At 40.1% G+C, this 27,497-nt stretch overlaps 1 protein-coding gene across 1 annotated transcript; it reads right to left on the minus strand.

The window, feature by feature from the left end:
- Positions 1-4,939: 4,939 nt before the first annotated feature.
- Positions 4,940-26,835, minus strand: gad2 (glutamate decarboxylase 2). The gene is made up of 16 exons (XM_034705855.1): positions 26,243-26,835; positions 25,946-26,008; positions 25,658-25,804; positions 24,681-24,914; positions 23,153-23,243; positions 22,226-22,338; positions 21,627-21,742; positions 21,079-21,158; positions 19,535-19,589; positions 19,265-19,381; positions 17,330-17,394; positions 17,153-17,231; positions 16,909-17,058; positions 15,165-15,272; positions 12,435-12,524; positions 4,940-9,802 (listed from the first exon to the last, which is right to left on the minus strand). Exons 1-16 carry the CDS (start codon positions 26,322-26,324, stop codon positions 9,629-9,631), a joined length of 1,764 nt encoding a protein of 587 aa, XP_034561746.1. The 5' UTR covers positions 26,325-26,835; the 3' UTR covers positions 4,940-9,628.
- Positions 26,836-27,497: the final 662 nt, after the last annotated feature.

Genomic DNA, 27,497 nt, shown 5'->3' on the forward strand with positions numbered 1-27,497 from the left:
TGTGCGTACAAGTCATTATCATGTGCAAACAGTAATTTCTGCACACCCAGTCATTATGCTTTGCTGTCTTAATATTAGCTTCGTCATAATCTCTCTGTGTTTGAATGAATTTATTTATGCAGTCTGATGCTTCATAGGTAGCTTAGGGATGCTTCAAAGCCTCTAAGAGTGGTGAGAGTGAATCAGGCCATGACACCAAGACAAGAAGCTGGAACAAACACTAACTCTCTGTAGAGTTTGAGTTTGTTTTGCAAAGTTCAGTGACAATAAATCAGTGTGAAATTGTCACTACAAGAGAGGTCTCACTCTGTTATATGATCCATGGTTAATTTTTAAAATACTGATTAGAACAGCTTTAAACTTTGTCGCCTTTGAGATCCTTTGACCCACAAACCTACAGATTCCCTGCTTGCCTACTGGACAGCTGATAAATAACACAACACATGGTGAACTAAAAAAATGTCTCCACGCAACTTCTGCTGCTCGACCGGGCGGCCTTCTCCCCTGAGGTGAGCAGGCTTTCATGTGTGAGCTGAGCGGTGTCAGAGTGAAACCAAACACTAACGGATGACCCGGCAGCTCCTGGGTTGACATTAGGGCAGAGGCAGAGTTCAGGCAGCGGAGACTGTGAGGTGAACACCACCAATTCCAAAAGACACCAACATCTGGCATGGCTTAGCTGCCCTACAAGCACACACACCCTCACACACTCATGGTCTGTTTTCAGGACAGACTTTGGTCATTTATAACAGCATGAGAATCCTTTTGGCCTTTCTGTCAGACTGCTTTGGTAAGCCTCTCTTGAACCAGCCTCCCTGATTTTACCATCTGTTCATTCGCCCGTAAATCTCCGCCTAGTTTGGGAAAAGAGTAACTTCTCCGTCTTAAACTTTCAGACATGTTTGCAACATTTTTCCTCTCTGTTTGGATCGAGCAGCTCTTCTCTTTCTTTGTAGAATCACATGTAGGATTAGAGTGTTGGGGTTTTACGAGGCCCGTGATGTGGTCCACATGGTCGGTGTTGCTGCAAACATTTAGCAGATCCTCCAGGTGATAAACAGCTCATGCGGGAACATCTGTGATCAAGCTCTCAGGGTGAATCTCTGGGGAATGTCAGACCTCTTTGTTTAGCCATTATCCTTATTATTCTTCAGTTAATTTTCAACCTGATGAAAATATTTACACTCTCCTGCCGTTATCTTCCTGACAGAAAACTCCGTCTTCCAGAGTCTGCAGCAGCAGCGTGTCAAGGTTGATTGAAATTAATTTGGTCTCATGGCACCGTGATCTAAAATGTGATGTCAAAAGTACACCGAGGTAACTCCTTGATGATAATTAATGGAGGATGAGCTGACAAGTCATTTTGTGTGTGTGTGGCTCTGCAGAGGAGAACGGAGATTATTAAACCCCCCATGTGGGCTGTTAGGGAGGAGAGCTCACATTATGACTTCATGTGTGTAGATATAAGAAGATCTGCAAAGTCTCAGCCTTTCAATGTGTTATTTTTAGTGGACATATAAAGTTATCAGGGTCAAATTACTTTAGCTTTAGAGCTAACTGACCTCAAATAATGTAATTTAACCTGTTAACAGAAACAGGACTTGTTGATGTTTGTACAATTGACGGGCCTGTTTTTTTAAATTCAATCCAGTAAGCAGAATTTATTCGATCAGGTTTTCTACCTGACATTGAAGGCCTGCTGTTGTTGGGGATGTGCCAGACTCCAGCGACAACTACTACCATCTCATCACTAACACTATCTCTCTCTCTCTTCATCTCCTCTATCTCTCTTTCCAACCCCTTCAAACAGAAGATGTCTGTCTAACATGAGTCTGGTCCTGCTGGAGGTTTCTGCCTGTTAAAGGAAGTTTGTCCTTGCCACTGTAACTTTCTAAATGCTGCAAAGTGCTCTGCTCATGGTGGATTAACATGAGATCAGACTGAGTCCTGTCTGTAAGATGAGACTTGATCTTATCCTGTCTTGATGTTGGGTCTTTCCAAATAATATAACATAGAGTACAGTCTAGACCTGCTCTGTTTGTAAAGAGGCTTGAGTTAACATTTGTTGTGATTTGTAAAGATTGATTGACCCAATTTGAAAATGTAGGCCTAACTTAGTAACTTGGGTTTTGAAGATGATTTTTATTATCACCAGATGAAATTCAGTGTTTGTTTCAATATTTATATACCAGCTCTCATCATGTCAAAAATCCACACGGACCACCCTGCAGGTCATTGTAAGGTATCTTGAAAACTATCAACTGAATTCTTCATGAAACTGCAGTTCGTCAAGATCCCCTGAAGATCTTCCCTAATGCTGTATTTGATGTCTTTAGTTTTCTTAACCCATGAGAAATTCAAGATATCCTCTCTTTTCTTTCCTTCTTCTATTTGGCTTTGTTCCCTTCATGCCATGATCAGAGCAGAACATTTTTTATCCCCTGAGGATGAACCCTAACATCTGTGACATCCCCTATTTTCTACATTCTCATTTGAAGGCCATAAAAAAAAAAATCTGAAAAATGTCACCCCAGAGGATGAACTATTTTAATTTGGAAGGCAACAACAGGTTAAGATGTTAACCCCATTTATAAAACCAAGACTAAGCATTCAGTTTGATACAATAAAGTAGAAAAAAAACTTCAGCATCCAAGCTGGAAAGTTGAATCAACACCACCAAAAAATCTGCTAGCACTGAAAATATTTGTTTGGTGTCGTTAATGCAGAACAACAGAATCCACAGGACCGTTAATTAACACCTCTTTAACAGTTTCTGCTTCACTGCTGGACCATTTGATTTTGTCTGCTTTTTTTAATCTATGCAGGTTGGCTTTGGAATTTGCTGAACACATTCATTGTTCCGACGGGAAACACCTACAACTGCATGGTGAGCTGGAAATAGCATATGTAGGATATGAACAATTTCATATTATTTTACGTGATGAATATTGCACTCTTTAGACCCTTGTATCAGACTCAGCTCACCCTGCTCCAGATGGAGGACTTGTTTCCTCTTATTTGCTCGTATTCCGATTAGCTGTGGTGTGCTTGTCAACCAGACTGCACATCAGGACCCAACACAGAGACAGATTTTCCTCTTACTGTCCTCTCCTGTTTTGGATCAATACGATGTTCAAGGTTCACCAATAGCAGAATCAAACTCTCAGATCTTCTAATGCAGAACGGCCTGAACTGCAGCGTGCAGCGTAACTAATGGCGATGATTTCATGTCATGTTTGTAGTGTTAAAACCATCCAACTCCTCTCAGTCTGAGCCAGCTGAATGTATGCACTCCAGATGTCTTTATTTAAAATATTCATGAGTATGTCTCACTTTGTTATGTCACTTAAACAAACACAGTGACTCTGGCAATGGCAATAACTCACTGGTGCTGCTTTCTTTTTTATCCTTTATATGTGTGAATGAGAACTGAAGCAAACCATCTGGGAGCCCTTTACATAGTTGTAGAGCTTTTTGTGTTTGATTCGTACATAAAAGGATAGTTGTAATCAGAGTTAATAACAGGGAAACAACAAAATAGCATCTAAAAGAGTTCAGAATGGAAACTCAGTTTAACTTGCCCAAAAATTCCAGTGACATTTGCAACACGAGGAGCAAGGAGCGGGTAAAAATAGACTCTTTGTTGCTCCCTCATGACAAAAATGTGAAGCAGCAGCGCCATCTAGAGAGACAGTGTTTACCTACCAGGGAGGTAGGTCACAGAAAAGTCACTGGAGAGGCACATACAGTATGTTTTAATGCAGCTGGGATGCTCATATTACTACAATACTCCATGTTTTGATATTTGAAAGGTGTCTCACATATTTTATGCATGAATTATCTGGTTTTGTTTGAATTTGCTCAAACTATTAACTTTTTAATGTGTCATACTTTTGATGCTTCGGTGATGCTGTTGTTCAATATTTCATTTATTTCAAGGTTACTTTGTCATATCTTAGGCTATAAAGTACATAAATACACAATAGAGTGGGTAGTTTTTGAGCTCTGTTCAATCAATCTTTATTTATAAAGTGCCAAATCACAACAAACGTTATCTCAAGGCGCTTTTACAAACAGAGCAGGTCTACACCGTACTCTATGTTATACTATTAAGAAAGACCCAACATGAAGACAGGATAAGATCCAGTCCCATTTTACGGCCAGGGCTCAGTCTGATCTGAGTCTTAATCCGCCATGAGCATACAGCGGCAAGGAAAAACTTCCTTTAACAGGCAGAAACCCCCAGCAGAATCAGACTCATGTTAGACACACATCTGCTGAGTCTGAGTTGGGGTTGCAAAGAGGGAGAGAAGAGAATAAGAAAGAGAAAGAGAGAGAGAGAGAGAGAGAGAGAGAGAGAGAGAGAGAGAGAGAGAGAGAGAGAGAGAGAGAGAGAGAGAGAGAGAGAGATGATAGTGATGAGACAGATAGTAGTAGTTGTGTCATGCTAAGATCTATAAGAGGCAGAATCTGAAACCTTGCTAAAGGCAACAATCACAAAATCCCTGTGCAGAAAAAGAGATGCAGATTTACTGCTTTCTTGCATGCATCATTTTTTAAACATAGGTGCTAACACAAAGATTTCACAGGTCATTATTGTCTTGCAAAACTGTATCTATTGTTGTAAATTTAGATCTTATTTCCGGCATGATATGTGAAGCACTTTAGGATGCACGTTTGTATAAAAGGTGCTCCATAAGTACAGTTCAGTCTGATAAAATGATTACATAAACACAACCACTTCAGCATCCTCACCTCACAGCCCCACTCTGCAGTTCAAGGTGTTCTCACCTGTTTATGCAACAGTTCTCACTCTTGCTCATGTAACAGCGCTTTTAGCCGACATTATGAAGCACAAGGAGGTTAAAGAGGTAACCATGTGAGAGGAAAAACAAACAGAAACAGGCACAGAAGGAAAAAGAAGAGAGTAGTGTTTGTTTTGACAATATTTATTTCTATTTCCCAACAGTAACATATAGTTCAGGACAAATGAATGTTTCAGAGAAGCTAGCACAGCAGTTTGCAGAATATATGATTCAAAATCGCACCATATTCAGTGAAATTTACCGCACTCTGAGTACAAGTGATTCAACTGTTCTCATAATCAAACAATAATTCCTGTAAGCAAGAAACCAGGGTGTATTTTTTTATCTGAACATCTGTGTTAAAGGCTAACAACACTTGTATTAAACAAGTTTTTGGACAATCAAATCTAAGTCCTGTTCATTCTGTTTCTTCCATAAAGTCAAGGGTCTTAAAAATAACAAAGGTGACATTTTGGCACCATGACACGACAACACGCCGTCTCAGACACACAAACAGAACCACAGCAGGGTAGCCAAGAGAGAGAGAGAAGCGCTGCGAGGATACGTCGTCACTGCTACCAGAGGGCGAAAAGCAGAAGAGAAAGATAGAAAAGGTCGTACAGGCGCAGAGCAGAGAAAAGCTTCCATAGAGACATGCTGAGGGACTACACATAGAGATATAATAGGCTACGTTCGGAGCTGCGACAGTCTTCAAGCAGAAGAGAAAGACGGAGGATAGAGATAGTCAGATCAAGCGCGAAGAGGATTACAATGCTAGGCGAGGTTAGCATGCTGGCGGCACGGAGAGAACTTTACAGGAAGCCCAAGACACAGAGATCACATGTAAAGGCTAGAGCGACAGTGCACTAATCTACAGGCTATAGGCTATACATCAGACAGGCTAATTACAAAGCTACACGTACTGGATATATGTATGTATATATATATATATATATTTATAGATAGAAATAGGTATATAGGAGACGGTCACACAAGCTGGATAGGCAAGGCATCGCATGCACGTGCAAAGGAAGCGAGTCTAGCAGCAGCAGCAGCAGCAGCAAGAAGGTTAACATGTTGTCTTTCTGAGACTACCACAGTGAGGCTCGTCTGTTGCTGTGATGAACTGGATGTTGTCTGTGTTATGGTGTGGACCCCAAATTGACAAGGACAGGATTCAGATCAATAAATCTATAAGTATATAAATTATAAAGCTAATAATCTCTGTTTGGACCAAAACCTGTATAAAAGAGATGGACAAAGTCAGGACAGCTCCCCTGAAGTGAAGACAAAACATTAAGAGCTCCCCCTGGTGACTGGCAGGAGTACAGATTGTCAAGTAATTATGAACATTATAGAAATTTCTTGTGCTGATTTATGTCCAATTGTTCATTTCTTCATTCATGGTGTATTTTGGCTGACAAGTCAATACAAAGGCTCCACCAGCCAATCCCTGCCGTGCAAGTCCTGCATCGAAATTAAGTCACCAGCACAGCTCATAACGGGGGTGTATTTTGGCTTCACTTTTGTGCAACAGGAGGAGTTGTCAGCGTGTTGTTCATCTTTAAATACAAGCAATAGTTGTGAGCTTTAAAATATCTACAATCATCAAAAACTGAAACACCTAACATTTTAAAAGCGACCCTCGATTCATTCACATTCAGACCGAAGAGCTTAAGTTACATTTCAGAGTATTTTTTCTTAACATCAACTTATGAACAACCATTGGACATTGCACGTTATTAGGTCAACTCTAAAGTGCACAACCTCCCCGCTCGGAGGAAAACTAGACAATACGGGCAAATTTATACTAAGGCAACACAGTTACAAACACACTAAGGTACACATTGGCACATACCGTCAAGTATCACTTGTGCACGAAAAACAGAGTGCTTCAGACTCAGAATGGCTTTGCATATTCGTTTTAAATCCCAAGACCTCGTAAGAACCTCAAGGTGAAATCTTTCTGTTTTCTTTAAAGCCACTCCCTGAAACACGTTTTCTTTGTAATAGCAAGAAGAGTCACAAACCAGGTCAAGTATCTGACATACACACACACACACACACACAGGAAAAAAGCCTTCTGGACAAACAAGATGAAAATACAAGTAATCTATATTAGAGATAGAGAAAATATGAATAACTTTACCTCACAAATAGTCTCTGGTTATATGTCTTATATACATTTATGTATACACAAAGATATGTACTTAGGACATCTTGAAATACTATTTACAGTCTATGATCAAAAGTGATTGTACACTGAGCGACCGGATTGTGCTTTTCTAACGTGTTCTAATGGGAATGCTACAGAACCACTGCGTGTTCGATCAGGGTTCACATCCAACGACTAACCTGCCTACAATAAGCATGATTTTTAGGTTTATGCTAACTACTGAGCGAAGTAGGAAACTTGATTATCTTTTAAATATTGTACACATGAACTCACTGTTTGTTTAGATATTTTGCAGGGTATGTATTTATATATATGTATATATTTATATATAGATTGGACCCATACTGAAGTATTGCTTGTGAATGACTAAAGACAAAATCTCAACTGCAATGCTGTAGGGGGCACTCTTCCTCCCCAATGATTTAGTGCAAGTGATGTCAGGTATACAGTAGTTGTACATGTTCCTGTTTCAAGACGAAACAACATCATTACACAGATTGTATAAAAGAAGTGGATGTAGCCTTGCTTCTGAAAAGAGAAGCCTTGAACATGCATTATTTCAAACGACCAACAGGGGGCGTCTTCACTAGCTGGAACAGGAAGCACAATTATATTTAGATCAATAGGAAATTAGACTTCTGCTCTCTTAATTTACAATATCAGTAATAATTGTCCAAATGCATTCATGCAAATGATGTGGTCTCATTTTGAGGTCAATAGTGCGTGGGTTTGAAGGCGTGGCTAAATGTGATTGACAAGTTACTACCAAGGCAACCTCTCAATCAGGAAATCCACCTTTCATCCAAATATGGTCATTTCTGCCTCCCAAACCACAATGGCATCTGGTAAAAATGCCAAACTTGATGCTCCACAAATTGGCGGACCACATCACATTGGCTACGTCCATTTCTTTGATACAGTCTATGATTATTGCCCCTCCCTCAGTCCCTTAAGATCTTTGATCTCTCACTAAGTGCTCATCAAAACCGCAGACAGAGTCTCTTATTGTAAGTTTTGTAGATGAGAGGTTTTTCATCTTTGAAGTTATAATCCTTAAGATTCATGTTCTGGTTGATTTAAGGACACCTGTGGGTTTTATTATTGGCAGATAATGTCATTATATATTTAGCATTTGTGCATTGCTAGCTGTGGAGGGATCGTGGCAATATTTGGTTTTGCATTGTTCTGCCTTTGGGTCATAAAGCAACTATCTGTTAAGGCTGCATTAGAGATGAGAATTTGATACTGTGCTTTCGTTGTGATGCAAATATACCCTGTTGCCTACGAGTTCATATTGGTCCAGTGCAACCAGTCCCATGCTAGAACATGTATTTGTCTGTTTGTGGTGCTTTAAGTGGGTAAAACTCCAGGTCAATACAAACCTGGACCATAGAAGTTTGGAACTAGGCTTGAAGTAACCTTTGGAAGATATAAACTGGGGATTCTCCTTTCTCTCTTTAATAAAGCTCATTTTGAACTGTGAACTGCTTCAGTGTAGAAATGGCTTTGGCGGCCGATTGGGGTCTTGGACCAGGTGACAGTGGCAGCTGCCCACTTTGCCCATTTAGTGACCAAGCTCCGCCTCCAACACTCCACTTTCACAAAATAAGAAGAGGTTAAAAAGCTAATTCATACTTTGTATTTGTTTGAATTTGATCCATTAGTTGTACTAAAATATTTAACTTGTGTTTGAAACTAAGTAATCATAAGGATTATAACTTTGCTCACCTCAGAATGTGTTAGTTATTCACATGTTCATAATTACAGCATGAAAGCGACTCAGCATGGCTAAATATACAGTCTGGTTGGAAATGGTGCCCATTTTGATATGTGCGTGTAGCTGGTGACATCAAACAAAATGGGTTTAACAAGCTTTACCACTTTAAACACTCTCAAAAGAAGTGTGTGTAAAAAGAGTAGAAAGTGTTCATGAGCAACAATACTAAATTAGCATCCTAAGCTGCAGAGCAAACTGTAAAAGGCCGACGTGCTGCATGATACATGCGAGTTAAATGCTTTGAATTGACGTTGCCGTGGTGTAAATTTGATGGGAATCACTTTGTTGGTGTTTTTGTACATTTTCTGGCCTCAACTGGGAAATGGGACGCTTACTGAATGTGCCGGTACCATTATACATCACCAGTCGAGGGGTCTGAAATCACTGCTTGAAGGACTATGTGTGGATGTAAAGGCAGTTGATTAAGCTGAGGTAAGGTGAAGTGCTTTTTTTGTTTTTAAACCAGAAGTTTAAAATGTAAAGTTACGAGAAAACACAACCACGTTTGGCACTTAACGACATACTCGGCAAATGAGAAATGATTCAAAAATAAACTCTTCCTCATCGACCTATTGCACAAGCGTTTCATATCACAAAAAGTACATATAAAGTTACATCACTTACACTACTCTCAGATATACTACACTATAGGAAAGGCAGACAGAAGCACTTTTACATAGCTTTGGACCAATTCAGCCCACAGCAAAGCTACAATACATAATATATGGATATATCTTTTTTTCTCAAATATACTCTTAAATATGTGACTTTGGAGGAAAGAGAGAGAAAAGAAAAAGTTTACCGGTACATTCACGACAAACAATTCATCCGTCAAGGGGAAAAGTACGGGAGGATTTGGTGAGATGAGTCTTATAGATCCTGGCCGAGTCGTTCAATCTCCTCAATAAGAAAATCGATGTCCTCGAAGGTAGCAGCGGGATTTGAGATCACCATGCGGAAAAAGTTGACCTTGTCCCCTTGTGGCTGGTAGCCGACCATGGTCGTCCCGTACTCCATCATCCTGGCTTTTATCACCGGAGCCACCTGAAAGATACAATTTATGCTGTCAACAGTGGAAAACCATACACTGCATATCACCTCAAAGTGCACAACGTTCAGGCTCCACAGTCACAAAATACATGCACTCAAGTTAAGACAAAAAGTGCAGTGCACAGTAAATAGAGTATTGCATGGGAGAAGATGCATATAACACTAAAAAGAAGCATTTTTCATCACAAAAATATGTTTTGCACTAGAAGAAAAAAAATTTGCACTGCTATAATGTGGTTACTGCACAAGAGCAGTTTGGAACAGGAGAAGGGGATGATGGTGGAGGAGGGGTGTCCCAGTCCCAGTAAGGAATAGGTTTCACTGCTTAGTTATAAAAACAAATATACCACGTTGTAATCGTTGGTAATGTGATTGTGAGGACTTCAGACTACAATTCTGGGGCAGAGCACCTCCTTTTGGTTTTCTTCTTCAAAGGCTATTTCTCAATATTTCTTTTGTCCCTCACCCTGAAAAATAATGTGTCTAGTGTGGGGTGGTTGGATAATTCCAATTGCTGTGGAGAGTCTGGTACGAACTCTGGCTTTTCTTTCTTTTCTCCCTCTGTCAGCCAACGATTGGCTAATCGCTCCCCACCGTCTTAAAGCAACAGGCAACACTTTTTACGAACCCTATCTGTGGAAGAGGTGTCCCTATTATGTCTATTAAGATACAATCCGATTTGATACGTTACGTTTAGGTTATGTTACAGTGCGTTACGTTACAGTGCGTTACGTTATGTTGCATTACTTTACGTTGCATTACTTTACGTTGCATTACTTTACGTTACGTTACGTTTAGGTTACGTTACAGTGCATTACGTTACAGTGCGTTACGTTACAGTGCGTTACGTTACGTTGCATTACTTTACATTACGTTACGTTGTGTTGCGTTACGTCACATTACATTAGGTCACATCATGTTACGCTACGTTACGCTACGTTACTCTAGGTTACGTTATGCTGTTCTATATTACGTTACGTTACATTACGTTACGTTACATTACCTTACCATACATTACGTTACGTTACATTACTTTACGTTACATTACTTTACGTTACATTACGTTACGTTGCGTTACGTCACATTACATTAGGTCACGTCACGTTACGCTACGTTACGCTACTCTATATTATGTTACACTATTTTATGTTAGGTTAGGTTAGGTTAGGTTAGGTTTTGTTACGTTATGTTATGTAACGTTATGTTACGCTATGTTATGTTATGTTACGTTACGATATCATCAAAGAGAAAAGAGGTATCACTTTTTCCACAAGGTGTAAAAATCAACAGAAACCAAAAGTTTCTCACAGGAGCTTTAACCAGAGTTCATTTTCAAGGTTCTGACAAAGTAGTTATAAATCTTTTTTGATGTTACTAACATATAACATCTCAGTACCTTTTAAAAAAATGCTTTTTAAGGTAACAACATACAAATAGCCTGTAGGACCCCACCTTTGTCAAACGTCTTAATGCTAACCTAACCAGCTACAGACTCCAGATTGATATTTCACTGACAGATATGAGAGAGAGATCGATCTTCTTACAAAATACTCTGCAAGAAGAAACTCCATTTTAACCAGGTTTGTGTAGACACTGCGTTTCATCATCTTAGGACCCGTTAAAATATGCATTAGAGATTCATAACTTGAGGCGACAGTTGACTGCAGCTTCAGCTTAAGGGCTTAAATCTAACTGTGACTCATATAAAGTGCCCTTGAGGTCCAACATAATCCAGTGTGAATTTTAATAAATCTGGAGGGTATTAAGTGGAGAAGAAGTTGAAAGAGACTTTTCAAACTTCACTGCCTCCTCATGTAGCTGCACTTGGTTCCTATGTTGGTTGTATGGAGGATTACAGAATATAAAGGCAAGAGTGCTTCATCATATAATCCGTCATTCCTTTTTAATCTCCTGCAGGTGTCCATTTGGAGTTGTCTGGTCTTCAGTTTCTTCTCAATAATCACTGACAGCTGCACATTTCCATCAAATCAGCTCCTTTGACAGTTTTCCAGTCATCCTCGTTTTTTTTTAGAAACAGTCATCAGGGAAATTAGGAATTGAGGAAAGCTTCTTCAGTTTCCCAAACAGCCTAATCGGGCCACATTACATCATCCCCTGATCTTGGTGTCACAGCTAGTGGAAAAGTGAAAACTGGCCAAACACTCAGTTTAAATGAGGCGTACCCACACGGTGCTTTTACAGTCAAACTTTGGAAAACACAAGGAAAGCGCTCCATTTGATTTGCTATGACAAACACTCCAAAGATTTATGGTGGATGGTGTTCGAGGGAACGAGGAAGGAAAGAGCTCTTTGTATGTCAGGCACGCACACCATCTGTTTGTCCTAATTGTCAATTATTAGGCCCCTGCTGCTGTGGGAGCCTCTGAATGACGGCCACTTTGGCTAACTGAATAGCCTTACTCCCCTGTGACCGTGTATCCTATTTTTAGAGTCAGAGTTTACAAAGTAATTCACCTGTATTTCGACAATCCTAAACATAGTGTGTCCCTAATGAGAAGGGTGTATGACGGCTGGAGAGGGAGACAGGCAAAGGATAAATAAAAGAAGCAGGGGAAGGTGTTTTCGGGAGATACAACAGTCAGGTTTCTTATCTCAGCACACCCACCTTGTGCAAGTGTTTCTTTTTCTCCTCTTTGTCCTCCATGTAGCGGATCCCAGGAGGGAGGTACCAGAAGCAGACGTTGGTGTGCTGAGGCTGTGGGAGCAAAGACAGTTGACAATAGATGAGAGGAATACACAGCCAGCAAAAAATACACACTAAGTTTCTCTACAAATGGACGCCATTGATGTAAACTTGTTATTTTCAAAGTCAAGGTGAAAAGAAAAGTGCTTTCAAACCTTGTACAACACATCACTGGTCTTATTGTGCACCACATATGACAAAATATGAAGAATACGTGAAAAGCAAAAATCATTCAGCGCAACATTCATCTGTCATCTGTGCTTCTTTACATCCAGGTAGTAGCCCATCATAGCATTATAGTATACAAGCCATGATTAACCAGAGCTACAGCCAGCTAGTAGTGAGTGGCAGCATTACAGCTTAAGCCTGGTTTATACTTCTGTGTCGACCCTACGCAGCAGTAGCCAACGTGGACATGAGCACTACATGTGTCGCGCGGCAGTACTCCACCGAAACGCTTGAGGGCAGTGTGGTCTCTCTGAGAGTCAGATCCCCTCAGTTTCTGGCCCTGCTGTGTTTTCTGTTTACTTTTTCACAGCGATTCTGAGCGTATTATGTTAATTGAGAGCTGATACATGTTGCTGTTTATCAGACATTGTTGATCACAGGGAAGAAAAGAGAGGAGACGTCCAAGTAGTTGAAATCATAGACTGTATAAATAATGGACGTAGTATCCGCACAGTCACCCATGTAGTCCTGAGTGCTGTTTTGAAGCCAATCGATGGCGGCAGCCATACTGGAAATGTGGAACTCAACCAGGCAGAGTGTGACGTAAAGAGGCGGGGTTTGAGCCTCCTAGCCAACAGCTATATGTTCCCTTCCGGGAGTCAAATCAGTCATTTCCTTATTTGGGCAAAAACTCATAATCTTATTATCTTCTGAACCGCCGCGTTCATAGTTTGAGACTGGAGGTTGCCGCTTGGTTGAAATTCACAGCTGATGGACAGCGATTCCAGAAGTTCTGTGAATGCAGGAAATACAATGCCGTCGAGCCGACCAATCACAGGGCTTGCAGTCCTTGTCAATTCGCCACGTAGTTACATCTTGGAGGAAGTGTGCGTCAGCTACGTGCGTAGACCTCTACAGGGGCTACGCAGACCAATGCATGTAGGCTATGCCTTCGATAAACTGCCTTAAATATCCATACTAAAGTAAGATTGGCTGTGACAATGCAATCAAATCAGTGATGTATGCTTTAAGTTGTCTAAACAACTATCAAACACATATTGAAGGCCCAAAATGACCGTCACAAGTTGTGTCTAAAGTCCATGTCGCGCAGCAATACTCAACCACTTGAGGGCAGTGTGATGAACAGAAAATGTAGCTGTGTGAAGCAGGCAACCCGACTTTCAGAGGGACCACACTGCCCTCAAGCGGTGGAGTATTGCTGCACGAAACGGACTTCAGATACAACCTATGACCGTAATTTTGGGCCTACAATGAGTTTGATAGTTGTTTAGTCAACTTAACGCATACATCACTGGTGTTATCACATTGTTACAGCATGCTAGTACTTTAGTATGAATATTTAATGCAGTTTATCTGAACAAGAGTAGGCAGATATACAGCTAGTTTTTACTTTATAAAGCACAGGCTTCTTGGAGTTTGATTTCTCAAATGTTACAATAAAACTATGAATATCTGAGAGGTGTATCAGTGCTTCAGACTGTTTTAAGGGGGCGGTTATAAGCTTTAGAAGCCAGCAGATATCACTGTGTTTGAAGTGTGTGAAGCTTCAAAACACTGCATCTCTTTATGGCACAAATTGAGAGAAACATCCAAACACTTCTCATACACATATTTACCAATCCCTCCTGCCTGAGTTCTCACAGGTACCTTAAAAAAGTGCTGAAAGACACCGTAGTTCATCCATTTTACCCAGTAGACTCTTTTAAGCTCAAACTGTAAATCCATCAGGTGCTCATAGCATCACTAAGGCATCCAGCATCCTTCACAGATCCTCTCAAACTGTCTGAAAGCTCCACACAGCTCTGTTTTTTTGGCATGTGAAGCCCTGTTTGAGCTGCCTGACTGCCTGTGAGTGGAAGCGCATTCATTACCAACAGCTGACCAGCCATGCGCACCAGTCTCATTTATAGAGCCGGGCTGGTTCGGCGCTCATGTATTCAGCATCAGATTGATGTAATGGCTCAATGGAAGGCACAGACAAGTGAACACCTGGGCCATCACCCTCTGGGTTATGATGCTCTTAGCCCCAGCAGGGAAACAATAAGTGTTGAAACATTAAAGAGCTTTCACTATAAATGACTCTGGGTGTCCAAGCACTCCTTTCAGAGGAGAGTTTTTAGCTTAATAACCCCGTCATCCCCCCCAATATATTTGTGTTGCCGTGGCTTTGCTTGGAAGAGGATATTTCAGACATCAGGCTATTCATATGCATATGAGCAATTACAGGCCGTTATGCTATTCATTAAACATAATAGCAGCACATTACACTGGCAGCTAGAGGTAAAAATGGCATTCATGCAACACAAAGCAAGAGCACATCGCGGGCCAATCACATCACCCATAATGACACTGAACAAGCTGAGGTAAAAGAAGCCAAGCAGGCTAATGTTGGCTACTTTTCTGTGATTATGTGGCTGCAGATTCATTATCCTGGTGGATGGGAAAAGCTAAATGTGGACTTACTTTTCCATCAAAGACCATCTCGTATCCTTCTCGGTCTTTGATCTTGTTGTAGAGATACTCTGAGAGCTCCAAACACTTGTCAATCTGAGCCTCAAACCCGATGGTGCCCTGTGATGAAAGAAGATTTTGTTCTGGTTACTAAAATTTGGAACATTTATTTAGATGAACAGGAGGTAAGTGATTAACTGAGCTGACTGTTTTTCATTGAGACATGACCAAACCTTTTTTCTTTTTTGAAAACTGCACAACAATGTCAAAAAAAAGAATGCATTTGCATCAATATTTGAAACTGCAGCTGTGTCCCAAATAACATTAAAAGAGGACAGAATATTAAACAATGTCAAAAAAGAAGAAGAACATCTTTTAAACATCAAACACTTTGACCGTAGAATAATAAAGTTTGTGTTCAGGGTAGGTTTGACCCCGTACCCACATGTTACTAAGTGAACAGTCTGTGATTCTGCACAGTTTGAAGTTAAAGTGCAAATGTTTGGTGCTGTTTGAATTTAAAGAAAGTTGTTTGTTTTTACTTCATGCTGCTTGCAGAGCTGTTGTATTAAAGGAATATCACACCAGAGGCTGTTGTATTGAATATCTGCACAGCTGTTACACAATCACAGTTGTGGAGAGAGTCAGGACAGCATCTTCTAAGCAGATTCCTTCTCAGTCAGTCATCATTTCAAACCAGTCTTCTCCTGTTTTTATTTATCTGCAGGTTTCACAGCCTCACGGTAAAATACATAAACAGTATAAATGTCATTAATTGAGATTCATTTTTTATATATAATCTGCTCTAAAATCAGGTTTGAAACAAAGAGGTTTTAATTCCCTCAAGCACTGAACCTGGGGCGACAGAGCATACTCCATTGCTTTCCCCTCCCTCTGGAACTCATCCCCAAACCAACTTTCAAATCCCGGCTCAAAACTCACCTTTACAGAACTGCTTTTCACTGTTAATGTTTCAATATTCACTGTTTCTTGCTTTTGTTTTTAATGTGTCTTTTAATGTCTACTTTTATGATCTGTAAGTTTCCTAAAAAGGGCTATATAAAATAAATGTATCATCATTATTACCCCCTTCTGTTACCTCTCCTGTGTCGATTCTGGCGCCCCCTGTAGGCAAACATGTATATCACCTTTCTGATCTTGTCTTGTACATGCAAAGGTTGTTTTTTCCCTCACAAAAAAGTCTAATCCTTCTTTCTTTCAACCTTGTCATGATAGAATACATCACTCATTGTGATTATTTGCTGTTAAAACATAAAAAAGTCTGTTTCTTTAGAATGCTGTCAATCGTCTGGACTGACAGCTATCCCCTATCAGTGGTTTCAGGCTTTAAAAACAAGGGTACAGAAATCATTGGTCTTGTTTCTGGTGTTCCTGTTTGCTTTTGTATTTTACAACGAGGCAAAATATAAATTTTAATCAGCTTCTCAGCCTGTTAAAAACTTCTAAGAGGAGCTTAAAGTCAGTGTTCTCTGTTGTCACCAGGACTTTGTGTTTAACCTGTTTTGTCCCCTCAGTAATTAGATTACTAAATGCTACTTAGGTTTTATATGTTTTTATTAACATTGATCCTTCTCTAAGGCTGATCCTTTCACTTATATATAATTTATAGTTTTCTGTAAGTCCCTGCGTTCATTTTTGTCTTTTATGAACAATCTTATGTCTTTGTTCAGTCAATATATCAATCTGCCTGCATGTTATAAAAGAGAGGAAACATTTCCATGACAGCTCCTCTTACCTTGGCTCTCCACATCAGCCACAGTTTGAAGATGTCCACGTGGCGTCCACACTGCAGCGCTTTGTCTCCGGTGTCGTAGGACAGGTCGTAGTGTTTGTCCTGCTGGAACAGGTAGCAGGCGTGCATCTGGTTGCAGTTCTGCATAAGACCCTGAAAACACAGAATATTAATTAGAACCACAAGAACACAAAGACAAATCTTCACAGTGTGTTACAGTGAGATTTTTATTTCAGGCGAGGCGTACCTCCTCTCTGACCAGCAGGGCCGAACACTGAAGAGGGACGGACATCATCTTGTGTGGGTTCCATGTCACTGAGTTGGCTCTGCAGTTCACAAAAAAACAAACACAATGCTTCAACGTTACTTCAGATGCTTTTCAGACTCTAAGCTTTGAGAGTGTTAAAAGAATGAAGCCACTTGCCTGTCAACCCCGTCCAGCTTCCACCTGTGTCTCCTGGACATGAGCAGACTTCCTCCCCACGCACCCTGCAGGGCAGACAGACCATGAGAATAAACAAGAGTGTGACGGTAGTTAGACAACAGAGGAGGACGCCTAATTAGTTTTAAACCTGAAGTTATTTTACCAGTTATTCTGTCAGATTATTTAAATAAAGTCTCTCTGTGCTCTAGATGTGCTGGAGTTTGGAGATCTGACATGAATTAACAGGTTGAGTTGGCTTTACAATTGATAATATTCAGTGGCATTATGGCAAATGTAGGCTCACAGGTTATCAGAGAGGTGCTACATATGAGCCAGTAAAAGATTGGTTATGATTGCTTCTGCTGCAGGCATTTTGACCATTGTTTTAAAAAGCTTAATTTAAGCTTATGCTAAAGTTAAATGACTGTTTGAATTTAGAAGATCCGACTCTCCCTCTGCTGAAAGACCTTTGCTCTAACTATTTAAGAAATCTAACACTGTGCCTCTCTTGCCCTTTCTCTTGACACTTTTGGTGTCTTAAATGAAACACTTCTTGTTGCAAAAATCAGCTGTTTGAATAAACCCTCCTTGCATAACAGCATTTCTTTGTCTCTTTGAGTGAAAACTGAAGGTTTTAGCTTTCAAACAGACATTTTTGGGGCATTTTTCTTTGTTTACTGACATTTCATGGACCAAACCTTTAGGAGCCTTTGGCAGATTAAACAATAATCGAAATATGTTCTGCAGAAAGTTTCATCTGTTATGATTGTAGGAGCTATTTGTTTTTTATTTGTATAATAAGTTTATATTAATAAGTGGTATTAGCTGTTTAATTTTTCTAAACTTTATTTTTTATAACTAATCTAAGTTAGATTTTAGGGATATATTTTGCTCGTCATTTGTGTAGCATATTTAGATTTTTTTGCACATTTAGTATTTATTTTGTTTCTTTGGTGATTGGGTAACACTGTGAGCACCTGAGGTTATTTAGGTAGGTAAGGCCAGCATGCCCTTGTATGGGCCTATGTTTTTTTTTACCAGCGCAAGAGAGGCAGCAGGAGCCTTGATTTTCTTTGTTCTTCAGTTTGCTTACTTGCTCTCAAAAAAATAAATAAGAAACACAGAACTTCTGCATGGACATTGGACTTCTTTTGTCTGCGTACACTACATCCCCATGGTGCATCAGTGACCCTCTGACTATGTTTGAAGTTTGAGTTTGAAATTTTGATTATTTATTGAGTTTTTTTAGACAAATAATCACTACAATGATGATATAGTTCTTTAATCTGTTTTACATCTTGATGGTTCTGTATAGTAGGGAGAGGAGCTATATCTTATGTCACATGTAACTGTATTGACCATTGCCTTTCAGCACAGTCACTCACATGTGAGGAGCTTTAATGTCTCATATATCCCTGCTAGGAGCTCAGAGGGTCACCAGACACTGTTTTCCTTTGAGAGCCACAAAAGCACATTTTCCAACAAAACAACAACTCCCGGTTGCAGGATGTTTTCTACAATCTCAGCCAGTTGAGGGATGATAGATAAGGCCATTTATGTCTCTTAATAGAGGTGTCCCCCTGTCAGGACTAAATCACCTTCATTAATAGATAGAGCTCCTTCACTGAGAGGAGCCATGATGGCAAAGTCAGGGGAGGAGATGATTTACGGCCTCTGTTCCAGTTTTTCTAATCCCCAGTGTTAGATAGGAAATGGCTGGCTCCTATCTGGGTCAACCGCAAGCAGTTAGAGGCGAGACAGACATAATAGATTTGTCAAACTCACTGCTGAGTTTTGTATTTCTCTGCATTCTTTCACTAACATCCCTACTGTGGATGGATATCTTGCTGAGCAGACGTTACAGGTGATGAAAGTGTCCTAAATGAGGACACAAGGGTTGGTTATGCTGATTTTTGTATAATAAATTCGACTCACATCCACGTGCATCCAGACGTTGTACTTTTTGCAGATGTCAGAGATGGCAATAAGAGGGTCAAAGGCTCCGTACACGGTTGTTCCAGCAGTGGCACTCACAAAGAAAGGGACGAAACCCTGCGGAGACAAAAAAAAAAACACAGAGCAGATATCTGAGTGAATGTGCTCCAAGATTTCCTCTCATCCTCTGTTTGTTTTCAGACGACTGAAGGCAATAAAATGAATCCGTCTGCAGATTTATAGTCGTGTTATAAACCAGCTTCACTTTACCTTCTGTTTGGCCTCCTGTATTCTCCTCTCAAGGTCAGCTGGGATCATTTTACCGCTGCAGAGGATAAAAAACAGACTTTTAGCTGCTTTGTTAGAAGTTTGTGAATTCATCATTTTAAGAATACATGTTCGGATCAGTTAATGTCAGATGACAAATGCATGGATGGAAAAACACTCAAAAAAACACACAAAAGTTCTGCTTTAGAAAAAACAAGTTGTTTTCTGAAAAAAAGACCTGACTTTGGTTTATTTATGATGAAGTGTGTGAAGTATCAGGGGAACATTTAATGAAACTACATCTGAGATTTTGAGAATAAAGCTGTTGTGTAAAAAATTGTATTTACATAAAAGCAAAATCCTAAGAGATGAGAGTCTTAACAGTAAAGTTGTAATACAATAAAAATGAAGTCTTCTTATGATGAAAACAAAGACATAATATTATAAGGGGAAACAAGTATAAAGCGAGTATTAAGTTGTAATTTTATGAGTAAAAAAGTATTATTTTAGGGATATAGGATCATCTCATATTTGGTTTTGGAGTACAATGTTAAAAAAGCAGACAGCTGACTGTGCCAAAATGAAGAGCATAAACCATCACATGGAGTTTTCCCTTCGTTAGTTTTTAATAAACCACTGAATACTTTATATTTTGGATCATCAGCACCACATTTTCAGAAGCATCAGGACTCTGAAAAGACTGTGTAACTCACTGAGTCTGCAGCATCGTAACATCAGGACTTGTAATCTATATATCTCTGATATTAGCAGATATTAAAGGCTGATGCTGAAATGTCTGAGCAGCATTTACTTTTGAAGATGGTCGTGACAGAGATAATGATAACTATTTGGTGTAAAGTTACCAAAGATTTAATACTTCAGACATCTGTCAACATTTTGCTGTTGATTTAAAGGTCCAGTGTGTAGAAATGGGAACAGGTTAGGCACAGAATAACAAAACGTCTTTCTCTCTGTTTTGTCCACTCTGAGCTGCTGTAGAAACATGGTGATGGTTTCATGATGGCAGCCACCGTCAGTAGGCCCACTTTTTATGCTAATATACATGCTTATTCTTTATATAGGTTAGTGTTATATAGTTGATTATACATTAATTTTAACATACTTGTAAGTATTATATCCAATCTCCATCAAATCTGCTCTGATAAATGCTGCTAACTTCTACACAATGCACCTTTATCTCAAACTAGTGTTCAAATCACATCTTTTGAGAAGTCAAAGGAACTGTTTAAAAAAAGGGCAGACTAGTCAAAAAGGATGAAAACAACAGGATTGATCTCAAATATTTCAAAAGCCTATTCTATTCCAGTTTATCTAATAGTAACTTACACCTGTCAGGTGAGAAAGAGCAAATTAATTATTCTTAAAGGTAGAAAAAGAACATAAAAAATATGCAATGATGAATCTACTTCATTATGAAATTAAATGTAATACAGTCCAGTCCTTAAGTAAATTCCCCTCCCTCTTAAAATTCAGCTAACTTTTAATATTTTACCTCCCAGTTACCCTTTAAGAGTCTTAAAGTTTACCTTTCATCTGCTTTGATGCAGATCACACTCTCTGTCCCGATGCCAAGAGCTGCTGCCCCTTTCTTGATTGAGAAGTGGCTCTGAAAGATGATGGACACAAGTGAATAAGGATTGTGTGTTTGAAAATCTGCACATCAGGTCAGGGGAGGAAAATACTCTTAAAATATGCATAACCATATATCTCTATAACATTTGTCCAACAGGTTTGTGTGTTTTAAAAACCTATTTTGCCTGCAGCATCTTTCAAATGTCCTTTAAAGATGAAGGAGCTGACATATCGTGTGTCAGAGGCAGCAGTCACCTTGTGTCCTTCTGCGTCTGACACCCATAATGTCAGCTTTATATCAGCACTGGTGTGTGAAAGTGACACACAGTCGCTGTTAAAACACACATCAAACACTGCTGCAGCTAATGTGCACAGATATCTGGAGTTATTCCAGAGCTGGAGGGGAAAATCTTTGACATTTGATTCAGAGAAACTCTGACTGATGCTTGTTATTTCATCCAAAAGACGAATATTAAGATTAAAGTGAATCATAAAAGCGTACATGTTCAGATGTGAAGGCCACCAGTCTGGGAACAGATGACATTCCTTTCTCCTTCACTTCAGGGAACATCTTGAAGCGAGCCAGCAGCATGGCGTACATGTTGGAAATAGCACCACCTAGAGGACGGACAGGTCTCAATGATTTAGTACACACATCAGTCTGAACCGGCAGCTCTCATGGGAACGCTGCAGTGACACAAACACAGCTTAAAAATGTCTCTGCGTGTTGAAAATAATCAAACACAGGACAATAATAACAGGCTTTTGTTTACAGCATTATGAAAGATGACAGAGCATCCAAAATTTAAAGCTGGCCTCTTCAGAGTCAGAGCCAATCAGAGACTTTGTCACTGAATTCTCGGGTGATTGCTCCTCGTCATGTGTCAAACAGAAGTGCAGGGGAGAAATTAAAGAGTGGAGGGAGGTGTAGGGGGGGATTTAGTTAGTAAAGAAATGATTTTATGCTAATTGGCTTTGAATAGAGTTCCATTTATATCATCAAAATGCAAATTGACACATTACAAAACACACATGCACAGAGGCTGTTCCATTCTCAGAGAAACAGAGGGGTGGTGGGTGGTGGGCGTCACCCTCACATACCAGGAGAGAAAATGCCGTCTCCTCGCCCGTCCTGCCAGCCAATAATCTCCCTCATCTTCTTCAGAGTGACGTATTCCAGCAGCACAAAGACGGGGGCCACTTCATAGGTGAACCTGCGTTACACAAGGTGAGTCACGTGGGGCTGGTTACACAAAATGAGCCGTGACTCATCAGGAGAAATAAAGCTAGAGAACACACGATTCTAATGTGTAAGGACAAAGTTTGAGTGGAAATGGTTATTCTTGTAAAGGTTGATAAAACACAAATGAATTAAAGCTGTTTGTGGAATAAAGTGTGGAATTATTCTTGATTCAAAACAGATTTGAACATGTATAAAAACCTCTATTTGACTTACACTATGTTGTATAGGTTGTAGGCTACAAATCACAAATGAAAATTCCCTCTCTGTAGTACAAAGGCCTCACATTTACACCATTATTGCTGCAGTAAAAATAGCACTTCCAGTCCTTGCCCGTGTTTTCTACATTAATGCCTGGTGTATAAGCTGTGATCATTTTGAAAAACAGGGGTGTCAACATCAGGCTTATTATGCAGCTTCTTTTACTTGCCAGGGCCAAAAGACGCAGAGTTTATCACCCAAAAACACACTCACTCACACACGCGCCAAAATTAACTTCAGATTAGAGTGAATTTAATTTCAGAGCTAATTTTCTCCCCTTGAAGCCCCATGGGGATGGGAGGTGAGGGGGGAGGGATAAAAAGGCAGAGGTGGGAGGGGTAGAGAGGGGCGGAGGTCTGCCTTTCATTTCCCCCTTTTCATTTGGCATGATTGAGTGGAAAAAAGCCGCTATCAGCTGCTGCAGACGCAGAGCAGAGAGCATGCAGACGGACCGGAAATGGAATTCATTGTTCTAATCATTATCAGTATTTAACATCATGATGAAGCGCGGGGGGCCACATACTTACATGTTGGTGTTTGCGGTTGATGTTAGCCAATCGGCTGCCAGTCCGACCATGTCTAATCCTGTAGAGAGCTGATTGAAGTACCTGGGGTGGGCTGATGAAAAGGAGCAGAGGGAAGCGGTGTGAGATGGCTGCAATTTAAACATTTTTTATCTGGCTGCGTCAGGCAGGAAAATTGAAATCTGTTTTTTTCTTTTTTTCATGTTTATGCTGAGTTTGTGCAAAAGGCACTGAAGCAGTCGTCTTCTAAACGTTTTAATTGTAGGTTACAAATGCAGCCGCAGTGACGATTTGAAGCATCTTGAGGAATACTGAAAGCATTTGGTTTCATTTGTAAAATCTGAGTTTACTGAAGGATATAAACACTCTTACATTAAGTTAATCACTTTTTTAAATGATGACATAATAAAAAGAAGAGCTTTAAAGAATAGTTGACCCATGTAAGGCCGGAGAAAAGTGTGTGTTAAAGATAAATAGGTATGATTTCCCTTAATATCATGTTACAGACATTAACACTTAATGCTGAAAATTGGCATTCATAAAAGATAAACAGATATTTCTTTAAAAAATTGAATAATGCAAGCAGATAATTATCAAAGTGATACATTTCTAAACAAATACCCATTATAAAAATGTAGAACAAATGCTAAAAATATATATAAAATAGAAGAATTACATTTCTACAAACAATGCTCACTATTAAACACTTCATGTTTTCCTATAGCTGCTTACAACAACATAGAAATATTTTAGATGTCTGTAAAATTATTAAAAAGGCCAAATAAAGGGTTAGAGTGAATTCTTATCAACAGATCTATAAAACAGATGTCTATATTTGTTTTTGTGAGGGGGTAATAATATCTGTCTCATGCAGTTTTAGTGAGTCAGGAGGGAATAATGGACCTGGCCTATGAAGCCTGCTGGTTATTAGCCTATTATCTGCTACTTGGTGGACCAGATTTACTGCGTCACTGCGTTTATCGGTCTGCTGGCCAGGGGGAGGGAAAGAAGGGCAACTTACATGATGAATCTTTTTTTAGACACTGTGTGTTTATCAGTTTATTTCGAACAATGGTTTTATTTTTTTGAGGATTATATTTGATCCTGTTTTAACTTCCCTTTTTTTTCGTTATGTACATTTTTCGAGGGTGTGCTTTCACTAAAATATTAAAAATTAACCTAAAAAATCTGTTTTCGCAGATTGCTTGTACTTTTTTTCAATTAGATATTTCATATTTAAGTTTTTCTATTACAAAATATACAACCTGCGCATGCTCTCTTATTATAGGCCTTCTTATTTTTTCTTTTAGATGTTTTCTCTTATTTCTGTTCGTTTTATTCAGCTGTGAAACCTATATTGTGATTTTGATGTATACTTAACACATAGGCAGACAGCAGGCCAGCGTTAAGGCCTCACAGGTGTAATCTTTAAATCTGATAATATTTGTAAAAACTGAAAATGTCTAAGTCTGCTTCAGGAATCAAAAATAAAACCTTCTGAGAGGACTCCAGCATTGGATCTCTGCCTCACCTGTTTTAATGGCGTATTTCAGCGTCGCGCGACAGCTGATCAAGATATCGTCCAAGGTGGCGGGCTCGTGCTGCAGCTCCCAGTTGTTGAGCTGAAGCAGCTCGTTCGGGTAATGAAAATCAATCACTTTCGTTTCCCGGTCGAAAGACTCCACAATGTAGGCGAGTAAAATATCCACGACTTCCTGCAGGAAGGTCATTGTTTTGGCGTCCCCGTCCATGGCGGGTAACAGGTCTGATTAAAAAAGAAAGAAAGAAGAAAAAACGGATTAAATTATGAAGGTGAAGGAACATTTTGTTATTTGTGTACCTGAGAGTTAAAGGTGTACCTGTGGAGGGGGGAATATTTCCATGCAACAGTGGCATGCATGTGCGCAGATCCTTAAAAGTGCAGGAATTTAAAACAATTTAAGGCCTAAAAACGCATAAAAAAGCTCTATTTTGTTTTATTCCTACTTCTTCCAAACATAAGGGGATTATTTTAATAGCTTAGGCGTTTAACTCCTAAAAACGTGACATTTTTCTGAAGGTGACCTCCCCCAGAAACAGTCTACCACCTCAAAAAGGCTCAACAAAACACAGGGAATATTACAGAAATGAAAAAAATAGCCTTTAAACTGTTGTTTATTTGATCATTACAGGACAGTTTGCCTACTATTTGTTTATGGTTTGTTTTCCTGAATTACTCCATGTATCTAAAAGAGGGTGTGAACAAAGAATAAAGCGTTCCCCTTTTGGATTAGTATTATAAAAAAAAAATGGCATTTAAAGGGCAATAGTTAAAGAATGTGAAACCGTCAAATGCAATGATTTCATCCATTTGTGTGTTTAAAGTTATAAGGGTTAATATAGCATGATTATGCCTTTTTTATACGAAATAAAAAGATAAACTTCATGCAAGGCCAAGTTCTGATTATAAGAGATATATAAGGAGTCAGGCAGTGTTAAAAATCCTGGTTTTGAGGTGTGCATCTGTACCTGTTGAATAGAGATCAGAGAAGCCCACACCAGCTTTGCTGCAGTTGCAGGATTTGTTGCAGCCGCATGTTCCGCCTGTCTCTGTCTGAGGCGGCTGCTTCTCGGTCGGCTCGCCGGGTTTCTCCAGCTCCCCGACATTCAGCAGCGCTTTGGAACACCACAAAACACCACAGACATGTCTTTAATACTCTGTCGACAAGGCCGAGAATACAACAAATAGGAATAAGCGAGGGTTAACTATAACGTCTCCACCTCCCCAAAAACCATCCAATCTCCCTCCAGACATACCACATAATTTCGATCCAAGTCCTCCTGGAAATTTCTGGGCCGCTGCCTGGCACCAAGCCCTGGCTGCAAGAGACAGGACATAAATCAAATAAGCATGAGGAATTCAGCCTCAGTGGTCCAACTTCCGTGTGAAGCCATGCAAGTTGAAGCAAAGCAACCAATTCGGCTCATTTCTTGTACCCAAAAGCAGATGTGTCGACTGTAAATACAGCAGGCCTGTTTGCAGCGCACTGGTTTGAGACAATGCACTGGGATTGCTGGGTGTCCATCAATTGAAGAGACAAAAAAGCCACTCACTTGTACTGGGGCTCTGGTTGCCTGGGTTGGTGTTGGTCCCCGCATTATCTCCACCAAGAGACCAGAACCCTGGTGATGCCATCGTTGCCTGTAGTTAGGAGCTGCACGAGACGACAGAGCCCATCCACAGCACGCGACGACCCGGAGCTGTTTAAAGCTGATGTGGTGCTGAAGCAGAGCAGACCTCTGGAAACCCAGCCGTGCATCCGACACGCGCTTTGTGCATGCAGGAATGCCTCCAAGAGATGAAATGTATAAGGGGGAGGAAAAATAAATAACACAATGCGTCCCAAGGTGCTCTGTCTGCAAGGTGTCCACAAGCAGCACGAGGCAGAAATCAGGAAAAAAAATCCGCAAATTCTTGACTTCACTGGCTCACTCACGCACACGCAAAGCCACGCTCCTCACTCCAGAGAGAAATGTAGTGCAAGTTCATGCGCAAAAAGGAGCGAAATTTCCTTAAAATAATTAAAAGCAAAGCCTAAATGAGCCGCAGATAGCAGAAAAAGTGGTTTCAATGAGCAGCTATATACCACAACTGCGGGTAAATATGCAGCACGCGAGCCATGCCTAATTGCATCTAACCTAAATTTCACGTCACCACAGAAATCCCATCGTGATTCACTTCAAGTCATGACGAACTGCGCTGCGTCGTGCGTCGTGACTCCTCCATACATCTCCAACATGTTCTGTGCCCCCGCGTGCTCAGCGTACCCTCCATGCAGACACTGAATGCAAACTAATACATGTGCCCGGCGATCGCTGAGCTATTTCTCGGAGACCGGAGGCGGCGGAGGAGGCTCTAATTGCGCGCCTCCGGTGGAGGAGAGCTGCGGGGAGGCGAGGAGGCAGAGTGCGCATGGGTCCCTCCTCTCTCCTTCAGGGCTGGGGCGCGTTACTCCAAAATATACTCGTTACTTGTTTCCTTTTTAAAGTTAAGGAAATTCCCATAGGTCTTTTTTATGTGAGTCATTTTTGTAGATAAATCTAAAACATTTCCAGGAGTTTCATGGCCCAGAATATTCAGGATGAATTCCACTGAAGTAAACTGAAATGCTCCTTTTACCTTGTACTATAAAATACCATAATACCATAATCTAGGTGGACTCCTGGTCTTTAAATTTTGTAAAGGCTTACTTAGAAATAATGTGAAATTAGAAATTAAATTATCATGATTTCCTTATTGCACAAACTGTCCTTTGCAAATGAGTGTTTAAAAATCCACATTTTTTATTGTTTGTAATTGAATGAGAGC

The sequence above is a fragment of the Notolabrus celidotus genome, chromosome 17 (assembly GCF_009762535.1).
Source record: "Notolabrus celidotus isolate fNotCel1 chromosome 17, fNotCel1.pri, whole genome shotgun sequence".
Classification (NCBI taxonomy): Eukaryota; Metazoa; Chordata; class Actinopteri; order Labriformes; family Labridae; genus Notolabrus; species Notolabrus celidotus.